Raw genomic sequence first — 18395 nt, forward strand, 5'->3', positions numbered from 1 at the left:
TGAGTATTTTGAGCACAGAGCTGGTCTCCGGCAAAATGTAATGCATAATAAAGATACACATACACACATGCCAACTGGGGTGAGGGAGTTAGGCCATTTTCCCTGCAATAGCCAAAATCGGATCTTTAATGTCACTCATGTGAGTTCACAAAAAGGAAGCCTCAGACTTGAGCTGTACATATGAACTACTGAGTGCAGGGGATATGAATAAAAGCTTAGCCTTAATATATCGTAGTCAAATCATGCCAGCATTCATAATGCTGCCAACCTTAGATGTCTAAAAAGTGCTGTGTCTGCTTCTGGTCCACATTCTTGAGCAGCAAAACAAGGGCACATTCTGGATTTTCATCAACTAAAATGAAAGTAATTAATCTTAATTCCCTATCTTCCCCCTGAAAAACAATTTCTGTTGCTCAAGGAAAACAAAGAACTATGTTTTATTGTATTATGGCAATTTAATCCATTGGAGGTGGAGGAGGATGGGGAGGGGGGGGGGAAATCTTCCAAAGAAAATCGATAGTGTATAACAAGATTCTGTATTGTACTTCAGCCAAAACTGAACCGAAAGGGATTTTCCTTGCAGTGTTCACTTTAAGTTTGTTAAAGAAAAAGAAACAGTGCCATCACTCAAAAAGCAAGATTTTATTTTCAACAAGCTTAACCTATCCACACCACCCATTGTGGAAAAGGTTTTTTGCACTTAATAAGGATTAAACCATATTAATATTAAACCTAGATACTGGTGACCACCAGTATCTAGGGGAACGTTTGTTCACCAGAGCGCCCCAAGAGATGACGAGGACGAATGGTCACAAACTACTACAAGATCGTTTCAGGCTGGACATAAGGAAGAATTTCTTTACTGTCCGAGCCCCCAAGGTCTGGAACAGCCTGCCACCGGAGGTTGTTCAAGCGCCTTCATTGAACACCTTCAAGATGAAACTGGATGCTTATCTTGCTGGGATCCTATGACCCCAGCTGACGTCCTGCCCTTTGGGCGGGGGGCTGGACTCGATGATCTTTCGAGGTCCCTTCCAGCCCTAATGCCTATGAAACCTACAGGGGTTGATGGGTATTTTGCAAAGATCTGTAGAAATCTCCTTGAAAATAGAGGATGCAAATTGAGAATGATCTTCTCGAAATCACGCTATACAATTCTACACCAAGGATATACTGCTTTAGTTTGACTTCTCTAACAGGTCTTTTCCATGAGGGACACAATAGAATTGACAAAGTCTAGGTAGGAACCAAAAAGAAATAACCTGTATATTCATCCTTGAAGAAAAAGCTAATAAATAAAATTGTAGTGCAGTGGGAAAATGTACCAAATTCATTGCCTGAGTAGTTACTGCACAGTAAGGCATGTGTAGACGCCTTACTACAGCAGTAACCTTGTGTGTGTGGACTAACTTTAATCCCAAGTCAGTCCACACACAACATTACTGCACTGCAATGCCTGCACGTGTTTAGGCGCCGGCATAAAAACCGCGTACTGCACAGTAAGTTACTGCGCAGTAAATGCATTTGTAGATGCACCCCCCCAGTCACCTAAATTACTTCACCTTATTCTTCCTGGGAAAATGCAAAAAAATAGATAAGCCTTACATTGTATCCTGAAGGTTAACAATTCTTTTAACTTCCTAGCTCTTTTGGATCAAAAGAAAAGACTTCTCCAGACAAAGATCTCTCCTCAGACAGACACAGCCAGCTTGCTAGGGCCCCGGGCACTCCCCCTGTATACAACTACATCAATCACAAGCAGGGCGCACAGTAATCCTTCAGATTTTTGGCTCATTTGAGGCCTTTAAAGCTAATATGACTGAACAAAACAGCATCTTCACAAACTCCTGGATGAGCCTCATAACAGGTGTTATTTTTTTGGCTCCCTAACATCCTGAAGCACAGACAGAGCTTTCCAAAATACCATGGAAACCTTTTTGTGCTCTAACACAGCTCCTGTGGGTTTAGTTGCTTTTTTGTTTTTTTGGTTTTATTTATTCCGGAATCCAACTTACCAAATAACAGATTTAAGATGTGAAGATACACCCGGTCCCCTGTTCTAGTACATAAAGGCAGATATTTATCTTCCATCAACAGTGATCCCTTAACCCAAGTCAAAGTCCACACTGGCCTTGTGTTCTTTTCTTCTCTTCCTTTCAGTCCTGCCAGTTTATTTAGGGGTGCAGACAGAAGTGCAACGCCCCGCTGTAACCAAGAACACTTTGCAGGAAGGGTTCTGAGTTACAATGATCCCCTGGAACAAATGCACATTCACTGCTGGTTCCAGGGAGAAGGGGAATCTAGCTGCTGGCTGCCCCTAGCAGTGGCCCCTGCTAGCCTGCAAAGTTTTCAGAACAGGACGGGGGAAAGGGAGCAGAAGCAGCTTGTTCTAGGGGTTCACCAGCCAGTACTGGAGGGTGGGATGGGTGAATTGGAGCCACCCCAGCTCAGAGGGACTCCAGTACATGAGCTCCACCCTCCAGCAGGGGTTGAAAAAGTCCCAGACCAAACTCCCTCCACTCCCTTTCCCCCCACCCATTCCAAAACCAGCTCAAGGCGGGTAGGCAGCGCAGGCAGAAGTTGCAGAAGATGCTCTGTTTTAAAATGCGTTCATCTAACCACTCGTGCAATTCAGATTTTCACCCAATCGGCCATTTTTTAAGCAGTTTGTAACCATGCACTTGTGTTTGGTCACGGCTATAAGCTGCTTTCTGTGGCCAGATCAGACAAAAATTGTCACTTCTGTCTGCGCCCATTATGTTTCTGTCAGTGTTAAGTTTTGTGTTACTTTGTATCTATATAAGAATTGACCCCTTCTTTTTCCCTAAAACTCTGCATAGTACAAATCTCACTATATTCTGGTTGTCTGCTTTTAAATTTATTCCAAATTTGTTCTTAAATGTCAGCTCACAGAATTCCTACTTTCCTTCAATATTCAAAAAAGTTTCTCAAATGTTCTTGTTTGAAGGCCAAGAATAGATTCTTTTTAGCAGATTCCAGACATTTCCACTAAATTTCCAAGGAAGAATATTTTTCCTTCTCCCCCAGAGAACACTAACTTGATAGGACAGCTTTTCCATCACTATGTTTTCAAAAAGCTTGACAGGGAAGCTTGTCAGTGATTTTATACTTCTCTTCTAGGCTTTTGCAGTTGTAATTATTGCAGCTGCTAGAAAATAAGTGATCATTTTTTTTTATGACTGCTTATGTTGCAGAATTCTCAGGAAGGTTTAGTAGGAGCGCTAAGGCTAAGTACAGACAGTCAAAAAGCCTGAGACTAAATTGATTCAATCTTTGCAGGTCAGTCTAAGCTGCATAGATTGAACCGATAAGCAAGTAAACAGACATCCACTTTTGATTCCAGAAATGCAGCCACATGCCTGTAGCGGCCTGGGCCAGAAGCCAGGGGGTGCTAGAGCATGTCCCCCTGCTCGGCTGGAGCAGACAGCTTGGGCCAAGACTAGCTCATCCACCCTGGGGAAAAGGGGGGAGGGTTTTCAGGGGAGGCACAAAGCATCCTGGGATGCTGGGGGACTGTGAGTTAACATGAACCTGGAGACGTTCCAGGACAGAAGTTCAATAAATGAATGTAACCTAAATCAGTTAAGCCTCATACTACATCCATCCAGGCTTATCTTAAACCAGTTTCAGCCATCTTGACAGCGGTTTATGTGCACTGAACTTCTGTTGTGTTACAGATTTGTACCAGTTTCCAATCACTTATACTGATTTATCTGTAATTTCTGTCCCTAGCCTAAGGGGTTGTCCGATAGTTGGCATCCTGTTCTTTCCCTTGCCATGTCTCCAGCCTTCCTCCAGAACAATTTAATTCTGGGACATGTCCATCATATATGGTAGAGTCCTCCCAACTGACAACACTCTCTCCAACATTTGCCTTCTCCTGTCCCATAAATATGTTTAATTTTAAGTGGAGTGAGATACCAGCAATATCGGATGTGAAAATAATTGTCTTTTTTTATCGTGCATATGGGTGTATGAGGACCATATGACCTCCCATTCTTCACCACTAATTTCTGATTCAGTATCATTAACCCACTTTGTCATAAACAGTGTTTTTCTTCTACAGGGTTATTTAAAATGTCTTTATATAACATAGACAATAGGCCTGTGACTAATATTTTCTGAAACTGTCAGATTTCTACTGAGGTTTACCTTTCTTTGGGAATGTGTTGAAAAATGTCTCAATTGCAGGTATTAGGAAACTGGCATTTTAATGTCACCTGCGGTACATTATATTTAGATTTTTTGAAGAAATTTTTTTTTCTTTGAATATCTGCCCAAAACATATGATACCAATATGTTACCAGATATCAAAACATTCTAATAAATTATTAGGATTAATTTCAATATTTTGCATAGGTGCTAAAGGTGATGGGTACAAGCTTAATTTCTTACATGTGTTATTCCAGGTTTTCATTGCTGTTCTCATGAAGGGGTGATTATATATTGAATTTGGCATGGAAGATTTCTTAAGCCATAGTAATATATCGCATTTAACTACTGGACAGTATGTTTGCTTTATCTTTATGAAGCGCTTACTCCTGTGTTATCCAGTACACCAAATTTCTAAACTGGCTGTCATGATTGTTATACTTAATGATGGGAAGCATCCATCCTCCTTTTAGCCACATCTCCTGTGTTTACTTGCATAATAGTCATGCTCACACAGCACCTGCCCCCGTGAACATTGCCTCAACATTTTCAAAATAGCTCGTACGCTGGCTGCTCCTGAATTTCTAATACAACAGATGTAAAAGCTCTGTTAAAGCTCTCTTAAATGATACAGTTTGTTGTAGTAATTAGTTCCCATTCCACATTCACTTTTGTGGGTAAGATCGTGCAACGTGGGAGAAGTCCAAAAAGAGGCTTAAACGCCAAATTACAACTTCCGTTCGGTGCTACTACTTCCTCCGCCTTGCTCTAGGCTAGGGTGTTCATAATGACTGTACCATTATTTTTGATAGCAGAATTTCAGGGGGAAAACATAGCTGTTAGGCAAGTAAATGTAGGGATTTAAGACAAAGGAGTTGGGAACAGATCAGAACAGCCAGAATGACAGAACCGTGCAATGCGCAGTGAACAGGATGCAAGAAATTACAGTAAGAGTCATTTGCAGCTGCTGAGAGTGAGAGCTTGTCAACACTGGAGATTTAGCCTCATCCTAGACATCTGTATGGCTGTAGCAGCACAAACACATAGCACTGAGGGGATAAACAGCTATTTGCACTGATGGAGTTTAACCCTAGTAGAAATCCAGGGAAACTGCACTGGCATACATGGTACCTTTATTGGAGATAATACCAGTGCTTTTCCACGGGTGCAGCTATATAATGGCACAAATCCTCAGCCCTGACAATGCTTCTGTTTCCCAGAACTCAAAATGTCTCTGCAGTTGCCTCTTACACTGACTAATTGAAAGAAGCAGACTATTTCAAAACCAGCAGGCAACAGCAAAGCAAAGAGCAGCAGCATTTGAATCAGTTCACACAACACGCTCTCATCTGCAGCTCCTGGAAAACAGTCTACTTAAAGGATGAAGCTGAAGATTATTTGAAAATAGAGGCTGAAAACTCTCTCCGTAGCCCCTGCATCTGCTTGAACCAACCAGAATTTAACAAGCATTTGGCCCACTCACAAATTCTACAGAAAGTTTGAGATGCCTAATTAAATTATCTCGGTCTCTTCCATAAAGAAAAAAAAAAAAAGCCCTGCAAAATTGGTGTGTACATGCTCATTGACTTTCTCTCTCTCACCTCCCTCTGCACACACAGGGCTTATGTTATATTTGTTTTCACATTTTTGGGAAACAGCTAATGTCTGAAGCAGTTTAGTAGCTTTTAGAAGTTAATACCCTGTTATGGAAGCAAGCACATTTGTAGATCCTCAAAATAAAGTTTCCTTTTACAAAAATGTTTTTAATGCCATGGATTCCTTTTATTGCAAAATAATTTAAATGACTTCAATTCCCCCCCCCCCCCCATCAGTTAGGTGAATTTAGACCCATATAAATGGTTTTAAATAGAGTTGTCTTAAAAAGTTACGGCAGTTTGGTTATTAAAATGTCCGATGAATTAGTATCAAAAGAACCACGAGCAGTTTAATGACATGAGACCACTTAAGACCCAATTCTACGGGAGCTTTGCTATAGAAGTCAAGAAGCAGAATCAAAACTCTAGTTAGCAATACATTTTTAGCCATATTGCTTATCAGCATGATTTTGTTAGGGGAAATTACCTCTGCTTATTTAGATGCTGTGTTTGGTTCATGTTGTTGAGAAGAGCGTTCAGAGACTGCTCATTTAAATGGATTCTGTGTGTTAAAGAATGCTTGGTGAATAAAGGGAGCAAAATGAATGGTTTACAAAATGTTAATTGACATATACAGTGCTGCTTCTTGAGTCAAATTCATCTAACTTGGCTTGTTAATTGTCAGGTGATTGGTATAGTTCGTGTTTTGACACGCAGAGTTGTTGTTTGTGGAAAATAAATGGTACCTGAATATTTTAATGGTTTTTATTCGATATTTATTTTACTTGTTGTTGAATCATGTTTCTCAATGATACTCATGATTAATTGTTCCCACCATAGCCTTTGTCATTATTTTATTGTCCTGGAAAGGTGGATCATCAAAACCCCTTCCTAGTAGAGCTGCTCAAAATGTTTTAATGTTAGGCATTCAGTTACAGAAAAAAAGGAGCACATTTTTGATTGGCGGTATTCACGGTATAGATATTATTCATCAACCTCTGTTTTATTAAAGCAGTGGTTTAAACCACTCTGACTTTTAGCAAGTTTGGAAGCTTGTGTGTGTGTGTTAAATATACGTATATAGTCTCTCACAAAAACACAAGCAATTTGAACAACCGGAAAGGAGGGCAAGTCTGCCTGTGTGCGAGACTATGGAAAAGGGCATTAGGAACACTGCTGTCAAATGGTGGAGTTCTCTAGCGAGCAGTTACAGATATTCCTCAGGATCAGAGGGTGCGACTACACAAGACAGTTTACTGTATCACCATCTACACATGCTCACGTTTATTGTGCAGTAAATTAGTCTACTGCACAGTTAGCTACTACCTGCTCTGGGAAACTAGCAGGGGCTGGGAGTCATCCAGCTCACTCCCCGGGGCCACAAGCTCTGCAAAGCACGGAGCTGCTCCGGGAGACAAGCAAAGGGGCGGCTCTCTCCTGGCCCTGTGCACATCAGGTCCCTTCCCAATGTGGATGGAGCCAGGAAATCCAGGCTCTCCTGGCCCTGTGTCCACTGGGACTGCAACCAGCCCTGTGCCCCTTTCCAGCCCCTGGGCTGGCACCAAGGGAAGGGGGCAGAGCAGGGCGTGAGCAGCACTGTACTGGGTTGCTCCCATTGGAAGCAAATTTGCTCCCAGGAGGGAGCACATGTAGACATGTTCCCAGGTCAGCTTACTGCACGGTCAAATATTACAGCAAAATAAAGACAGTGAAATACTGCACAGTAAGCCTACTTTGAATTAATAGCACATGTAAATGTTCCCAGAGTGTATTGCAGGAAGAAAAGATTCAGTAGAGAACGGCAGATAAATTAAATAGACAACCAATGTCTCATCAGTTCAAGCCTATTGATTCATCCAAGAACTCCATGGATTGCCTGCAATTGCAGCTAGCCATTTGGTGTACATGATTGCAGCGACAATGCTAGCGCCAGGAGTTCCTTTCATTCAGTCTTGATCCCTTAAATTCTGTCTTCAGCTTATTCATTCTGGCCAATCTTGCATTTGCAATTTGGTTCGTTAGGTCAATAAAAGATGACCTAGGTCACTCAAATACTTAGTACAGAAGAAACTTCTATGTAAAGAAGTCTGCGTGACCTATTTACTCAAGAATTCATTGGCTGACTCTGTCAGCTGGAGTGAATGCTAGCAAATAAAAATGCTACCAAGTTAAAAAATGTCAGCAAAGGCACAGTCCCAAGGACTAAGATGCTATGAAAGTTCAGTAACATCACAACTGATGACTAATGAGTCTGTAACCTCTGGTTCTGTTTAGTGAAAACTCTCATTAATTCTTCACAAGACCTTTAGAAAACATAACTACAATAGGATGGATAATGTTTCCCTCAACCTTGCTGACTGTCAAAAGCTCAGTAGATGACTTCATTGCCCAGTTTGACATTTTTACCTCTTCGTTCTGAATTGTTTTGTTCCCTTGTTTTTAAAAAATACCTACTGTGCCAATGTAAAAAGGTCACAATCCAGCAGAGGAGAAAAATAACAGAAATTAGCACATTCTGTCAGCTATTTTGACCCGTGCATTAAGATCTCTTAAATTACGTGCGAGATTTTAATGTTAAAACTGAGGATTTCAAAACTGCTGAAGCTACTACAGCTAAATTCCACTTGTTCCCCCCCCCTCCAAGTTTATACTGTGCTGATCATCCTAATGTATGAACAAGTGTGTACCCCTTACTGACCGTATCTTTATGGATCGTTGTGGGGGAGGGATATTTGATACAAAGAATGACAGAAAGATCAGCTCCTGAATGATTTGCACATAACAGGATACATTTTGCAATCATAGGAGCATTTAGGAAACAGAAATACCTGAATACTTCCCAATATTTATATGAATAATTTATTCCTCAGTTTGTGACTGATGAGGTAGCAGTGGGATAAGGTTATGCTTGATTTGGAAATGGATTCCATGACCCTGATTGCTGCTGGAATATGTGTTGATGGACATGTGTGTCTGGGTGGCAAAAAACACTTTACTTGTATTATTTTTAGTACACACACCACATAATAGAAACAGGTAACTCTTACTGCAGCAATCCTTGCTACTGTGTATCCTCCTTGTCCTACAGGGTCCAAAATTCCTGTCCATTGTAGGAAGAGACCGGACCCTATTTTAATGAGATTTTTCTGTTTTCCTGCCTGTGATCATTTTATGAGTTGGGTGGGCAAGGAACCTGCTGTGGAGCAACTTCTTTGCTGTCTGTGGAAGATATGAGCTCTTTGTAGGGTTCAAGAGAATCATCAGGAGAGGAAACCGATAGTATGCTGACATTTTAAACCAAATGGAATATGTTCTTCATGCAGTCAAGGATTTTTTAATGTAAGAAGAAATACTTTTCAAAGTTACTTTAGGTTCAAAATTCAGATTTGAATTCAGCCAACATTATGTGGGATGTCATTAGCACTGGTATGAAACCAGAATAATCCCACTGGCTTCAGTAGAGTAAATCCAGATTTACACTACTGTAATGGAGTAGAAGTCAGAGTAGCTTACCAGTAGAAGTCAAACCCCCCTTGTTAAGGGATACTGCACATTGCCTGTGCTGGTGTTAGGGCCAAGTATTTGGATGCTATAATTCTGACACTAAAATGTAAATCCTTAGATCAGGCATTTTCCACCTGCCCACACTGTTCTGTAGCTGCATGAATCCACCAGCTCAAGTTAGAATCACAGAAAATTAGGGTTGGAAGGGACCTCAGGAAGTCTTAAAGCAAGACCATCCCCAACTAGATCATACCAGTCAGGGCTTTTGTCAAGCCAGGCCTTAAAACCCCCCAAGGATGGAGATTCCACCAGCTCTCTGGGTAACCTGTTCCAGTGCTTCACCACCCTCCTAGTGAGAAAATGTTTCCTAATATCCAACCTAAACCTCCCTTGCTGCAACTTGAGACCACTGCTCCTTGTTCTGTCACCTGCCACTACTGGGTGCGTGTAGACAACACGGGCGTTAATATAAACCGCCCAAAAACGTTAACGCAGCTTTTTTTTTGGTGCGGTGCATTGACAACAGTCCAGCTTCATCCTCTTTGTAACCATCCTTCAGGAAGTTAAAGGCTGCTATCAAATCCCCCCTTGTCTTCTCTTCTCCAGACTAAATAATCCCAGTTCCCTCAGCCTCTCCTCGCAAGTCGTGTGCCCCAGCCCCCGAACCATTTTCATTGCCGTTTTATTGTACTCAAAGCTCCCACACCAAACCAGTGGTAGCCACTAGTGTTGTCCTCAAGCTACAGAAGTGCCTCTCTAATTTTCCGACTTGATCTTGGGGAAGAGGTTCATTCCCCAGTTGCTAATGCCATTTTCTGGCTTTGCAAAAGGGATGAAGATTTCACCCTTAATAGGATCTGACCTTTTTTTAAAAAGATCCATTATTAGTACATTATTATATAATGCTCAGTACCTGTCTCAATACATCACACCAATTAGTGAACAGTGAATCCCAGGAAGTTCAGTCAAGGATTTAAAAATGACTTATTTTTAGACTTTATTTTCTTTCCTTCTCAGTAATTACCACTGGATTTTTTTTCCTCCTTTAAGTTCAATTTAAATCATGATGTGGCTCTTTGAGGTTCAGGAAATAGATCTCTGGTTTCAATTCAGAAGTCAAGCTGCGGTTGTTTCAAAACTGCTGGAGCGATGGCCCTTATTTTCCGGTCACAGTTGCCTGAAGTTAGACATCGAAACACGTCATCCGATTGTCAGGAATGTTAAATGCTCACAGCTCCCACAGACTTCATCCCGAGCAGCAATTGTTCCTCAGCTCTGAAAAACCAGGCCGTTGATTTATATTATAATATTGCTCAGTGACCCCGATTATATTTCCGACCCATTCTGCTGGGCAATTGAAAAATATATTGGAAGACAGAAAAATCCCTGCTCCTAGGACTCTGTTGCCAAAAATGTAAATTCCAAATTAAGATGAAATGCAATAAATTCATGCCATTAGCCAGCAGAGAGGTGATGGAGGAAGAAGGGAGAACAAAGGTAGCTGTGTCACAATCAGTACCTAACTCAGGGGACCCAATTTGGAAAATTTTGGCCAGCAGACACTAGTATTTTGAATCTGGAAATGTTGGCTTCAACGTCTCCTGCTCTCTATCCCATATATTAGTTAACTACAGTATTTCAGCTCCAGCCCCCTTCCAAGTTTGACTTGAAGCCGAAGAGCACATTTTATGCGATGCCTGTGGCACAAATATTGTTGCAGCAGGGAAATGTTGCCAGCCCCTGCAGTGCAGTTCGTTTCTTAATATGTGAAAATTCACTTACTGACAGTTTAGAAGATGATACTATGATGCTGTGCCAATTTGAGCCAGATGGTCACCGAGATTATTAAAATCATGCATGTTACACAAACCTCCAAGAAACTGCAGTTACACATTTTATTAGCATGGTGGGGATCCTAATACAAACAAGGAAGCATCTATATCAATGGGAGCATTTGTATATTTAAATAACGCACAATGTGATACTGTTTAATCATCATTTTTCCCCCTCCCCATCTTTTAGGTTCAACTAATCCACTATAACCATGAGTTGTATACAAATGTCACAGAGGCTGCAAAGAGTCCAAATGGCTTGGTGGTAGTTTCTATATTTATGAAAGTAAGTATTTCACATTCATCATTACCTAATGTGCGCACTACCAAAATCGGGATTTTCCCCACTAATAGGATTTCAGACATAGAACTAGTCCTTACTGATTGCGTGATGGTTGTGCCTAGGGAGGACCCCCGCCTCCGATGCTGGTAGTAGAATAAATGTGACAGAAACACAAGCCCTGCTCCAAGGTGCTTGCAGCCTAATGGAGAAGACAGCAGGCGGCTGGGGAAGGAGAGGCGAGGGGAGGATAAGCGAGAGTGAAACAATCACGTCTGATATCATTAAGCAGCAGTCAGAGCAATTTATAGCTATGACAGAAAAGTTATTATTCTGCAGATCTGCAGTTTCTCTGGCTGCTGAGATGCAAGAGCAAGCATTTAATTACAATTAAACCTTTTCTAGTAGGGCAAGGGATGGGGGAGGGAGGGGGAGAGTGTGTTGCACATTAGAGGCATGCTGTTACATTTAAAAATCAACAAATGATTTTCTCTACCAGTGTCATTTCAGATATCAAACCTGAAAGAATGCTGCAAATCTAATGGTCTTTTACCTTTTGGGTTTCGCACTGTTGGAAAAACATATTTTTATTTCCCAAGTTTTTGCCTTTGTACTCCTGGGTGTAGGATTCAGAATCAGAAAGACACTTTATATTCACCCACATCTAGGCCCCCTCTACATGCGCAGGATAAGGCGCAATTGGATCTGATGCATGATGCACACAACTGTGCCTTCTGCCACACCACGCATGCATGGCAGGAGGCGCAGGTGTGGGATTGTGCATTAGATCCAATTGCGCCTTATTGCCAGTGTAGCAAGGAGCTGATCCTGGGCTCCCCACTCCACTTGCAAGAAGCAGGCGCCTACCGCTGGGAGCCCTTGTTGCTGAGGAGGCTCCTGGCCATGGGGGCTGCGCTCAGTCAGGACAGAGCCCCACAGGTTCCTGGTCTCAGCTCAGGCACAGCCGGGACACAGACTCCCCACAGTTCATGGGCTCTGGGTCCTGGATATGCCTCGCCTGCAGTTGGGACCAAGAGTCCCAGCTCACGGGGCTCTGGGTCACAGCTGAATGCAAAGCCTCACAGCTGGGACCCAGTGCCCTGTGACTCGCAGGACTCTCACTCCTGGCTGTGCATGGGACACAGCTGGGACCAAGAGCCCCATGTGGACCCAGGAGTTTCACGCACCCCCAAGCCTTGGGGATCATTGCAACTGCAATCCTCAGGACTCCACGGCTCCCCTGTGCCTGGGAACCCTGCCAGCTTGCAGGCTTCGAGACACAGGGGCACCCTGTGCATGTTAAAGCTCAATAGCAACCAGCTATAAAGTTACTTTATAGCTGGTTGGGGCTTTTTATCATATGATAGCTACTTTGCACCTGTAGCTGGTCTCAAAGTAACTGCATGATTAACCAGTTAATTGTGCAATACCTACAATGTGTAGCGGGGGTCCTAGTGTTAGACTCTGAACTTGCAGTTTATTCAAACCTTCTTAGATTCCTCTTCTATCCCCAATCTAAGGAACCGAGGGCAATATATGTACATCCCCTCCCCCCAACTTGCCTTAGTAAATTAACAAAGAAAAAAATTGTTCCATGTAAAAACTGTCATCTGTTTCTGCTAGAAAAGCAAAGCTCTGAGTGCCAAAGGACCTGGCCCACATTCCTAGGAGTTGTACATCACGTGCTTTCTTATGAAAAATACTATTTAATACGCTTCAAACTAGATTTGTAAGAATCAACTCACCAACCGGCAACCTCAGGACCCAATATCCTTTTCACCAGCCATCCTGGCAAGTTGGGTGTTTCAATTACCTTTGTACAGCTTTATTGAGGCATTTATTACAAAGATCTTCAGACCACTGCTTTCATCCCCTGTATACTGTGCTATGATCCCAATGAGTTAGGTGAAGATCTTGCAAAGGGATGGAATTGAAGCAGTTACACACAGCCCAAAATTTCAGAACTGTGCAAATAACTGTGTAGCATTTGTTCAAATATTTCCCATCACATAATCTCCAGTATACAGTGGAAACACGTTGCTTAGATTGCCAAAGTTAAAATCGTGTCTCAAAATAATCATGTATGGAACATGGCATCTGCTACCAAACATCTCTGAACGTTTAAAAGGTGAAAGGTAAAACTTTTTCCCTGAATAAAACCACCGCGCCCACCTCAAAAGGCACCAAATCCTGTTCCAAACACTAGTCATTCAGTCATGGATCGGCCATCTCCTAATGCTGCTTATTCTGGGAGCAGAGTCCCTTGCTTGGTCCAGCAGGAGGAGAGAAAATAATTTTGGGAATTATTAGGATATCAGAGACTTCCTTTCTGAAGGGAAGGATCCGAAACTGAACCTTTCCAGAGCTTGGGGGGGGGTTATATGAAACAGGGGTTCTGGCTCACGACTATCTCCATCTATTTTTCCAAGTTATATATTGCATCTTACAATCTTTCCAGCCTCTCAAACCAGTTCCAAAAGCTGCATGTGTCACCACAGCATCCAACCCGATGCTAAAAAAGAGATACTATGAGTCAGACCAACCTGGACAGGAGTTAAAAATGATTAGGTTACCTAGAAAGCTAAGCTACACAAGCAAGTTGCATCAATAGGTCATTAGAGGGCAGGGTCTAAGTGACAACATCTGATAGCTTAGTTACTTATCAATAATTGCTCTGCTACTTGCAGTGCAGTAACATCGCCCTGGCTAAATAGTAAAAATGAATTGCTGATCCATGCAATTACCTGTATACAGCCCCCTGTAGTAACTGCTGCCTCTAAGTCTTGTATTTGACCCTTGTCCTTCCCTCTTATGCCCAAATGCCGGGGGGTACAAAGTGACACCAATTTATTTCTGAAAGGTAAGTCATTTAACATGCAAAGCAGAGGCAAAATGCCTAACACTAATTTACAGCTGTTGGAAATCTCACTCATAAAATGTATTTTAATAATATTGCTGTTAACATTTATTTTCTGTATTAAATACTACTGCTGCTGCGGCTAAGTACTTCTGAATAAATAAAAAATAGAATAGAAATAGATACAACAGGAAGAGAAGAGATGCTTATGGTACTAGAGGTCTGACAGAACAGACCCAGGCATAGATCCGACCATAAACACTAGAGAATAAAATACTCCATGCAAGGACACCAAGCAAGAGCTTAAAAATCCCACTTAAGACAATGGGGGTGAGACCCTGTTTTCACCTTTCACCCAGCTCTTAATCTTTTCTCCAGCTTTCGCTTCTTGGGTGAAAACTTTCTGATCAGTTCTGTTAAGAGACATCTGACCTTAGCTGATGATGCTTCTGCCCACAAGAATTAAAAATAAATGTCAGCTTCCTGCATAGCAATCACATATCTGACTTCCTATTCATATCTACATCAGTGCAGAAAACAGATTTTTTTTGTTTCCTGGAATGAGATGTTTGTCATGAAAAAGTTTTTGACATTAAACATTTTTCCCCCTATAGGTATCTGAATCATCAAATCCTTTTCTAAATCGTATGCTAAACAGAGACACCATAACGAGAATAACGTATAAAAGTAAGTTCCTTTTCACTCACGGTAGCTAACAGTTGTATATAGGTAATGTTAAAGGATATAATTAATGAACCCGAGGTTAGGAAAGATGCTTTTTTTAGGCAAAAAATATGACACTTACATGGCCGGTGATCATAGGTGCTGAATTTGGGGACTTCGACTTACATGTAAGAGCCTGACAGAGTCATCAGTTCCTACCATGAATTTTGAAAACTCAAAGTTTATTTTGTGTTTGAAAGAGCAATCAATTAATCAGCCTAATTTTAAGAATTACACTCTGGCATGGAAGCATAAGGGAAACGGCACCGGTGATAATGAAAGTTACAGAAGGAACAGTCTGGGCTATATGATATCAGTGGGTACTTGGAGAAAATATTACCTACAGCTACTCTTTGTCATTACTTGATTTTGATATGGGTGTTTCCCATATTATCAAATATTCAGCAGGTGTTCCTTTTTTATTGTGTTTAAAAAAGCTGATATTTCTACCAAGTTGTTATTACTTTTATTAATATTAACATGAAAGGGGGTCAGGAGCATAGGTACTCTTTCCTGTATTCAAATTCGGAATACTTTTAACAGATATCATTCAGTAATTTTGTATTAGTACATTGAACCCAGGGAAAACTCAAGCTTAAATATCACTTGACTAGACAAACTGAACCTGTTCTCTTAGAAACCCTATCTTCTTTGTTAGATACTCACTTCACTTGAGACTAGCCATCGAGATCAGACCAATAACCAGGTGAAATTTAATTTAGACTTGGGGGGAATTCCCTTGCAAAACTGAAAAATGGAGCAGACCTTTCTGAATCTCCATCTATTTGTGTTACTCCATGAACAATCGTTAGGACTTTTTCATTGGTTTTTATTCCATCTTGCCATATTTGGTCTCTTCCCATGAAAATTAGAGTGCTATCTTGTAAACAGAGTAGGGGGGTGGAAGTCGGGGAATTTGGATTCTGTTCTCAGCTCTTGGACCTTGAACAAGTCACTTAAGCGGGCTCCACCGCATTTTGCGCTCCCGTAGACTGACTGTCCCTTACTTTTCGAAGGCTCGGGGTCAATTTTAAATTTAACATTTAGTATCTGGGAAACTCATTTGACCTGAAAAACCAATATACTTTTCTGAATTTTATGTTTGTAACAAAATTCACCTGATCTAAAATTTCTGTATGAACAGTTGGGAGGGTCTCCTCTACATATCTATTTACAACATGCAGGTGCCCTTACTAAGGGACAGGTTAGTTTAGTCCCATAAAAATCCTACTTTCCCTCTCCTCTGTGAGGTTGGGAGGGCAAGATAGAAAGACGAATAGATTTAATCCAAAAAGGAGACCATTATAATCACCTAGTCTGAACTGTTGTGTCACGTAGGCCATAAAAGCTCGTCCAATAACTCCCATCTTTAGAAAGAGACTGGGCCTTGATTTAGATCTTAAATGATGGAAAATCCATCACATCCCATGGTCCGTGGTGCCAGTGGTTAGTTAGTTCTGTTAACAACTTGCACCTTTTTTGCCAGTGTAAATTGCTATAGCTTCAGCTTCCAGCCATTACATCTTGCTACATCTCTGGTCTGTTAAAGAGGCCACTTGAAAAATCTTCTCCCCATGGAGGTGTTTTTCAGAAGCAATTACTAAATTCCCATGACACATTTTTCATGAGATCATTCGCATGGGAAGCAAGGTATCCTCCACTCCTTCATGGAAGCAGCAAGGGTTTGGACCCAATGTATGGGGTTTTTTTGACTTCTTGCCCTACAATACCCTGACAACACAGCTTCATCTAGTCACAGTTTCACCTACTTGTTGCTGCCTCTAGAACACATTTAATGGAGGAATCATAGGACAGAAAAAGCTGAGATCCAGGGTCTTCATCGAGTCCTTGTGCACAACCTAAGTTATTAAAGTTTAAAAGTGCACAAGGACTCGATGAAGACCCTGTATTTACTTGTCTGAGGATGCTTTGTGGGTAAGTAGGGGAGTGTGTATATGTTCCTCTTACTTGTTCACCCTCTTCCAAAATGCTGATTTCTGGGTAGGGAAAGGAGGAGCTAAGATGTACACACATACACATGCATGCACGTGCGCACTACTGTCTAGAGTAAATAGACAGCATGTTCCACAACCTCCCATCAAGTACTTCTTATTTTCTGTCTCTGACAGCTCTGTCCATTCATTTTGAGTTGCTAAATGGAGAAAAGCCATAGATTAAAGCATTCTGATAGAAACACATGATAGGTGCTTTTAGGCTGCAAAGTCAAAAATAATTGGACTCTTAAAATGTATATGGTGGTGAATATTAACCCACGTATCTGTTAAAATGTAGGAAACTAGCTGCATAGGGTCAATGTGTATTGCAGTACATTGAGCTTACTTCCTGCAATAACCGGTATCAACTGAATCTGTGGTTGGTGCAGACTGGGAATGTGAAAATGTTATTGAAAGTAATTTTGCAGTTGTGTTATATGATGGATTATAGTGCCATTGCTGAAAACTAATTCTATTTCATATAGTACAAGGATTTCTATACTGCTTTTAAACAGTCAGAAATTTAACTTACACTTTAAGGATTCACTACCCAGAGTCAATATTTGTTACTAAAAACAGCCAATCCCAGTAACTTCAATAGGAGTCTGGCCAAGTTTGAGATCAAATTAGATACAAAGTCAGGTACAGTAAATAGGAAAATTAAAACAGTGGCTTAAGAAGAAAGAGTAAGAGATTTTCTGTTCCAAATTATGACCAAGGGCAAAAATGTGTTAAAAAAGGCTTTCTACTGCAGGAAAACATTAATGGTTGAAATAGATATAAATGGCCCACTTATGTGGCTATTTCACTCATCTGCCTGCAATTCTACACAAAGAATTGGTTTTGAATGGATTGAAATGGCTGTTCTGTTAAACAGACCAAACAGTCAAGAACTATGAGGCTATCTCTAAAGAAAAGATCGAAAGAAAAATTATTTTAATATTCTTGTTTAAACTGAGGGACAAAAGGTGGTTCTCTTTCCTTTTAAACTAGCTGTGCCATATTAGTTTTCACTTCTGCTGATAGAGGAGCCCACACATTCCCACAATGTTGGATAAAACCAGAAATTTAGCTTCCAAGGAGTCTGTGCAGAAATGTGGACTTCCTGTGATGCACTGAAGTTGATGCCAAGACTCCAACCAGAAGGAAGAACTTGCCTAACTTATTACTAAGCACCTAGGCTACGAATAGACATTCAAAAAGCCTGAATTGATTCAATCTTGGTAGGTTAGTCTACGCTGCGCAGATTGAATCGATTAACAATTGGATAGACATTCACTTTTGAACCAGAAAATGCAGCCACATGCCTGCAGTGGCTTAAGCCAGAAGCCCAGGGGGAGAGAGGGGAGGGGTGGTAGAGCACACCTGCCAGCCACTGCCAAAGGGGAGGAGAGAGAAACCCTCCAAACAGCTCTCACCCCTCTCTGCTGGAGCAGA

General features: G+C 41.3%; 1 protein-coding gene and 1 long non-coding RNA gene across 6 annotated transcripts in view; one reads left to right on the plus strand and one right to left on the minus strand.

Moving 5' to 3' along the window:
- Positions 1-18395, plus strand: part of CA10 (carbonic anhydrase 10) — a 352521-nt gene that overhangs the window by 319855 nt on the left and 14271 nt on the right. For all 3 annotated transcript variants that reach the window (XM_059732087.1, XM_014601951.3, XM_059732088.1), the window contains 2 exons: positions 11295-11390; positions 14856-14928. In XM_059732087.1, the coding sequence (XP_059588070.1) occupies positions 11295-11390; positions 14856-14928 (169 nt within the window). The remainder of the gene's footprint in view (positions 1-11294; positions 11391-14855; positions 14929-18395) is intronic.
- LOC132252086 (uncharacterized) overlaps positions 10262-18395 on the minus strand; it is a 189180-nt gene continuing 181046 nt past the window's right edge. For all 3 annotated transcript variants that reach the window (XR_009463812.1, XR_009463813.1, XR_009463814.1), the window contains one exon: positions 10262-10547. This is a non-coding gene — a long non-coding RNA (uncharacterized LOC132252086). The remainder of the gene's footprint in view (positions 10548-18395) is intronic.

The sequence above is a fragment of the Alligator mississippiensis genome, chromosome 8 (genome assembly GCF_030867095.1).
Source record: "Alligator mississippiensis isolate rAllMis1 chromosome 8, rAllMis1, whole genome shotgun sequence".
NCBI classification, from domain to species: domain Eukaryota; kingdom Metazoa; phylum Chordata; order Crocodylia; family Alligatoridae; genus Alligator; species Alligator mississippiensis.